At 51.4% G+C, this 6,975-nt stretch overlaps 1 protein-coding gene across 1 annotated transcript in view; it reads left to right on the top strand.

The window, feature by feature from the left end:
* Positions 1-355: 355 nt before the first annotated feature.
* INF2 (inverted formin 2) overlaps positions 356-6,975 on the top strand; it is a 36,404-nt gene continuing 29,784 nt past the window's right edge. The window contains exons 1-5 of the mRNA XM_061565690.1: positions 356-922; positions 2,007-2,410; positions 3,878-3,993; positions 5,017-5,176; positions 6,286-6,319. Of these exons, the coding sequence (XP_061421674.1) occupies positions 2,023-2,410; positions 3,878-3,993; positions 5,017-5,176; positions 6,286-6,319 (698 nt within the window). The 5' untranslated portion in view covers positions 356-922; positions 2,007-2,022. The remainder of the gene's footprint in view (positions 923-2,006; positions 2,411-3,877; positions 3,994-5,016; positions 5,177-6,285; positions 6,320-6,975) is intronic.

Here is a 6,975-nt window from a genome sequence, read left to right as displayed (position 1 = left end):
GCGTGGAGAGTGTCACCGGGATAAGGTGTGATGCCAAGTCCGAAAGCCCGCTCTGAATGAAGTCCATTATCTAGCGTCACGCTACGTTTCCCAGGTCTCCCCGCCTCGTACTGGCAGACTTACTGGACTCTAAAATCAAGCACGCTGCCCTTTAAGCCACAAAGAGGTTCACTGCTGCTACAACTCAAACAGCGCTTCTTTTTATTCCGTGAATCGGATTATTTTCTTTTATTCACCTCCAGTGTCTGTTTGGACAGAAAAAAAATTGTGCAAATTTACACACCCACTGAAGAGTTCCACCCAGTATTTGCGGTTGTGGAGCAGTACAGATTCCCCGGGCGTGTTTTCGGGTGGGTACCGTGTGTGGTTCGACGTGCTGGGAGCCTCTTCAGGAGCTGAAGTGAAGCTTCCTTTAGTTGAAGTGAAGCTTTTTCAGTTCCCGAAGAAGAGGAATAAAAAGCAGCTCCCAGCCGGTAGCAGCAAAACGTCGGGCATCACTTCAAACAACACTCGTCACAACGTGAAAACAACGCCGGCAAGTTCCGCCCTCATCGAGTGCCTTCAGAAAGGGGGGGACCATTGACATTCGTCGAATTCCAAAAAGAGCCTCAAAGTATTTGCAGGGGCTTCTTCCCGTCCTGCCCCTGCGTGTTTTGCAGAGATAGCCTCGGCTGTTAGGAAGTGTGGGGCGTGACTGCACATTCGTGCGTGTTTTTTTAGTTTTTTTCATCCGTTGTACAAGCACCGAGTTTGTGGGACTTAGGGGTGTGCGTGTCCTCATTATTGCCATTTGGGTATTTTCCTCGCTCCCCAATTGGAACATCACAACCGCTGGTTCACTCCGCTCGAGTATTTTTCACCAGCGGCACGGAGCCCTTCTCGCGGGACCACCGCCACCGACACCACCGCCGCCGTTAAAGAGGTGAAGTCGATGACTTTTGCTGTAACTTGTAAATGTGTGTTTAGCTTATTATGATTGTCGACAAGGAGCTCTGTTGGTTAAAGCAATGCGTGTCTTGCCTGGCGTTATGTGGGGAAAGTCCTAACCGCATGAGTTTTTGTGGTTTTAGTTCAAGTCACATCAAATGTTATTGGCATCACGCTTCTGAACTTGCGGCTTTTAAGAAATGGTTTTCGGTAACGGACATTATGTATGTCTGTATGTACGTTGATCTTCTTTATCACCGTGTATAACGTTCACAATATCCATTGTGCAGAATCACAGGGCGGTAGGAGCGTTGTTTATCTTCCCTTTGACAATGTTTATAAAGTAAGCGGCACCGAAGTCACCCCCTGTGTTTTTGTTTGCAAGACGTTGTCCATTTTTTTCGCTGTACTGTTTTAAACCCACTGTACCGTGATGTATTTAATGCCAGGAGCGACGGTAAATGATTGTAAAACATAACAATCGTGAGTACGGAGGAGCCCATCGGCACATTTTTTGCGGTTACATGTCTATACGGGCCACTATTACAACCAATTGCATAAAGTTCGCATCAACGTCCCACATTTAGGGACCGCAGAAACCTTTATGACATCTGTCTTGTGCTTGCTGATATAAGCTTACAGTAGATGTTACTCATTCAAGTGAACGTGAACTCGTGGAATGTCTAATCGGCGTTCTTTTGAAATACAGAAACAAGTCATGCAAGGCTTATGATACGTGATTAAAAAATGTAGTTTATTTTAATTGTCATTTTATTTCTCCTTAATTTGTTTTTCTCTTCCCACTATTTCCAATTGTGTTATAACGTCATCTTCACATGAGACGAAGTCATTTTCATTTGGAACTCCAGCTAGCATTGCACCACCACTGCGTGCAGTGCGAGAGAAGTTCAACCTGCATACATCTTGGCCAGTGAGGCTTTCCTGGTTGAATAATCATCATTATTGTCGTCATCATCATTACGAATAAAAGCGAAACGGCTCACGACCGCTTCCTCCTCTCACACCGATATCGCGTCTTCTCTTCCCCCGACACCCCGTGGCGGGGGCACCGCGCGCAGGTTCACTCATCCCGCCATGTGGGCTCGCCTGGCTCGCGTCATCTCGCTCGACGATGGCGGCCCCGAGTCCTCCTGCCCGGCCTCGGGCGCCTGCAACATGGAGAGCGCCGACCCGGAGCTGTGCGTGCGCCTGCTGCAATTCCCCAGCTCGCGCAACTACGCGGGGCTGCGGCACCGCCTGGCCGAGTGCGACGGCGCCTGGGTCACCGCCTTCCTGGAGCTGCGCGGGCTGGACCTGCTGCTCGAGGCCCTGGAGAGGTTCTCGCGCCGCGGGCGGGCGCTGCGTCTCACCGACGTGTGCGCGCAGCTCGAGTGCGTGGGCTGCGTGCGCGCCGTGCTCAACTCGCGCCGGGGGCTCGACTACCTGGTGTGCGGAGGGGAGCGCGTGCGCACGCTCGTGCAGGGTGAGGTGCCGCACGAGCTCGGCGAGGAGCGTAAGGCCATCGGCGTGCGGAGCCTCCGGGCGATCTCTCGCGGCTGAGGATGTTGGCTGGTCGTCGGGCAAGGACGGTGGTCGCCTTGTCCGCGCGCTTTCGGATGCGCTTCTGCGGCCGTCTGGAACGATCTTGCTTCCGATATTAGGAAGACACTGGGGGCTTTGCACTTTTTAAATCATCATCTAGATTGACAACTCATTTCTAGAGAAGTGATTTTTGTATTTAGTTTGTTGTCCTTCCCCTGCACCTCCGATTAGCACCGTCAGCGAAAAAAGCTCCACGTATGTACATGCTGTCGCCGTTGCCGCCAGCACCGGCGGCGATAGCGGTGGGTGTCTGGTCGATGATGTAGGCAGCTTCTCAATGCTACAACAACATCCCAGTAGGCCAGGCTCCTCTTTAGCCTGGAGAACAGCGGTGGCTATGCCACCAAGCTCTGCGATCAATATTAGCGAATCTCAATGGGTTCCACGGTCCACTCTGTATGTTTTACAAATGAATGCTCAGTTGGGGTTTTTATTTGCCGTCACATGCAATGAAAATTGCCGTACGCTTATGTTTGGTGTTTGCTCTGATTTGGCCAAAGGTCCAAAAAAAATTTGTTTTGCGACCATCCGCCCGTTGATTGCGATCCACGTATATCGGCTGCCACTTCTGCAGGAGGGGAGGCCACACAAATTGTTTGGGGACCCTAACTCGGCGGTGGTGCTCGAGCACACGTGGCGAAGCGAACGTCGACGGACGTGTTGCCCTTTATCGTAGAAGGTTTGTGATGGGCACATCCATTGCTTTGGACGGGAGGGTGGGGGGGGGCTGTGGCGTGCCAGGTCGTTGTTTCGCCACATATCTCCACGCTGCGACTGAGTTCTAAACGAGTACCTGGTGTGGTGTACAATCATCAGCGTGGAGCGTTTGCTTGGGGCTGAGCGGAGGCACAGTGGTTGGTGCGCTGCGCTATGATCTCTGCCAACCCGGGTTCGAACCCTGATCGTAAATAACACGATGTAGTGTCTAGACGTTTCCCTGGGTTTTCCCCATGGGTTAATGTCATCTACAACTTGTTTGTCAGCCCAGTGTCGTGGCGAAGGCCTCTCCGCCTTGTATCAGTTGTAGGGTTTGTTTGTCACTACTTCACCACGTTAGTCGGTGTGGGTTGGCGAAGGCTGGGTGAAGGGGGTTGTGGGAGGGAGCAAGAACCTCTTCAGAGATAGTTCACCGCTGACGAATTAACCGTGGCCGGGAATCAAACTCGGGCCGCTTAGTTCCGCGCGTCAATCACTGCCCCCTCCGCTCCTACCTGCTGAATGGACAAAGGCGGCTGGCCGTACCTGCAGGGTGCCGGCCGGCGTGGCGAGGCCGCTCGCTCGCAGTACTCGCCGTGGTGGCGGGGGGACGATGCTCACCCGCGACTGTCGCTGTGTCCGGGCGGTGCAGCGATGGACACGGGCAGCGAGCTGGTGAAGCGCCAGGTGATGGAGCTGCTCTCCGCGCTGTGTGTTTACTCCTCCGAGGGGCACAAGCTCGCCATCGACGCCCTGCAGCACTACAAGGCAACGCGCGGCACACACACACAGGACAACAACGACAACAACACCTGCCATTCGCTACTGAGTGACAGTGACATTACCACGGTGCTTGTGCCAGGCTACGTGAAATATTGAAGGCCCGATTGGCAGGAAGTCGAGGAGCGGATCCATGTGCCACAGGTTGTATATATGTATGTAGGTTGAACTTCTTTCGCACCGTACGTAGCCACCCGTGCTTCTCGGAGGTACTGGTTGACTGGCTAGCGGATGCACACCACCGCATGTCCTCCCTACTGTGCCAGGTTGCTGTGTTTTAGCCGCCCGACGCTCCTCTGGTTGTGAGCGTTTAATCAACATTTTTGCGCGTTGCGATCCTAGGATGGAATGCGCATTATAAGTTTTTTTCATAATTATAATTTATTTAATTTACAGCCATTTTAATACCCACCCTGTGAGAGGCGTCGATCGGGGGAGGTTGTGTGATCATACTTCACCGCGCTGGTCAGTGGGATTGCCACATATCACTCACCACCGATGTTAGCCTGTGGCCAGGTATCAAACTTATGTCGCCTGGTTAAAAGCGCAGTGCGCTAAACGCTGCGCCACCCTCCCTCTCTTGGTGTTTGTCGGTCACACACTGTTTCGGGCATTGCTTTAACAGTTCGAAGCACGATATGAAAAACAATAATGCGATGATATGCTTCCAAGATGTCTGGTCAGTGGAGGAGATTAAGTTCAAACGCCAACGAGAAAGGCTCTCTCGTGGAGACCCTGGATCTCGTGGAGGCATGCGCAAGCCAATTCAGATCTGTCTCTTGACTTTTAAGTAACATGATGGTGGCTGGGCCAGTGGGCCCTCTATTCACCCCCCCCCCCCCCCGATGTGCGGTCTCGTCACACCGACCGAATTAGATTTTTTGCAGATTGTCTCTTCCCCTCCTGAAGTCCATTGGCGTAGTGTACTCGTGTTTTGCTGCAATAAAACACACGTGATGGTGGTGGTGGTGACGATGCTGATGGATGATGATGATGTTGTTCTGTGCCCAGGTGGTGAAGAGCCAGCACTACCGTTTCAGCCTCATCCTGAATGAGCTCAAGGCCACGGAGATGCCCGCCTATCAGGCCACGCTGCTGGGGGTCATCAACGCCCTCATCATCGGCGCCAGCTCCCTGCAGGCGCGCATGCTGCTGCGCAACGAGTTCATCGGTGAGCGCGCGCCGCTCCAGATCACCACGGTCGCACGCTTTCTAAGCCACGCGTGCATGCCGGCGTCGCGGTCCAAATTCGCCAAATTTTAAAATGACCCATGCTCCTTCTTGGTTCTTTCGGTAAAGTCACGTAGAATGGAAATAATAAAATAATAAAAATAAAACATAAAAAAATAATTCTCACGACGTTTCGGCCACAACGCAAGCAGCCGTCCTCAGGTGGAGAACAGGTCTGTCGGAAAGACAGCGTCTGACTCTGCCTTCTCTGCCTTCTCGACAGACCTATTCTCCACCTGAGGACGGCTGCTTGCGTTGTGGCCGAAACGTCGTGAGAATTATTTTATTATGTTTTATTTGTATTATTTTATTATTTCCATTTTACGTGACTTTACCGAAAGAACCAAGAAGATGAATCCCTGCAGTCACGAAAGCTTTAAATCGAAATATGACCCATATTCTTTGGTTCTTTCGGTAAAGTCACGTAGGTAGAAAAAATAATTGATCACGACGTTTTGATCGCAACACAAGTGACCGTCTTCAGGTTACCTGACTGGGTAAAATCGCACAGCAACATTGGCCCCTGCTGGCGGACTGTACCCGTCTGTGAAACTTAGCGCCTTCGTCATAGCATGGAATGGCTATAGGAATGGCGCGAATAACAAGTGCACGAATACACCATTGGAACCTCATTTGCCAGAAGAAAAAAATATGATAATTGTTTTTTTACCCTTTTATCTGGAAACAAAACTGACACATTTTTTACAAGGAGTCATGTTTGCATAGACCACAATACCTGCAGTCGTAATGCAAACAAAAAACATAACTCTGATAATGTATGCACTGCCCTTGAAGTTGATTGGTCCACACCCGAGACAGCTTTCGAGACAGGAAAGCTGTAAAAAAGGTGTCAGTTTTGTTGCCAGATAAAAGGGTGCACGAATGATTTTGATTTGATTTTCCCAATCGCTGTCCCACATTTTTTGCTCATAAAACAACGACGCGGCACTCGTTTTTGGCCAGCCCTGGATTTTCCTTCTGGGAGATGGAGCTGGCAATTGGAGAGTTTAACAGTGCTGCTCCCTCTCTTTCTGCTGCTTGTGTGTGCAGGGCTGCAGTTTCTGGAGGTTCTGGAAAAGCTGCGGTAAGTCAAGAGCATCCACACGCAGAGCTTTGCGAGTTATTTCCATCAATAGGGCCAAACACTCCCGCTCCATATCGACAATTGTAGTCTCGAGGCGGCTGCTGTGAACATGAGCGCCTATTGATTATGCGTGTTGATCTATCGCCCAGCCTGGCTTGGAAGCTGACGATGGTTCGGTTTTACGATGCTCATTAAATGGCCTTTGTGCTGTTCAAGTCGGTGTTGGAGCCTCGGACGGGAATATGTGAAGCCTGGTCGGCTCGTGAGCGTAACACGCCAAACAATACTCACTTATGACAGTCGAATCTGCCCCTCTCTGCTTGTGATGTTTAAGTGTTTAGAGACAGTATTATAAATGAACCTGCTAATGCCTGTAATGCACGCACGCATTACAACGTCGGCAGTGCAGCGGTTAGCGCGCTGCGCTACGAACCCGGCGACCCAAGTTGGATTCCTGCTCACGGGCCTACACCAGTCACGATTATCTGAACAGGTCCTGGGCCTCCCCTAGGTCGACTCGGCCTAAAAAAGTATCTTGTGCGGTGTGTAAACATGATGACTGTGGAGAGACAAAGGTGGCCGCGCCGCATTCCCATAGCATGCGCCACGTTGTTGGCCTTCACGGGTGGTCGCTCTCACGTCACTTTGTGCCCCCC

Source organism: Lethenteron reissneri, chromosome 35, assembly GCF_015708825.2.
Source record: "Lethenteron reissneri isolate LAM-NWPU_2019-01 chromosome 35, ASM1570882v1, whole genome shotgun sequence".
Classification (NCBI taxonomy): domain Eukaryota; kingdom Metazoa; phylum Chordata; class Hyperoartia; order Petromyzontiformes; family Petromyzontidae; genus Lethenteron; species Lethenteron reissneri.
This window is presented reverse-complemented; position numbering and strand designations above follow the sequence as displayed.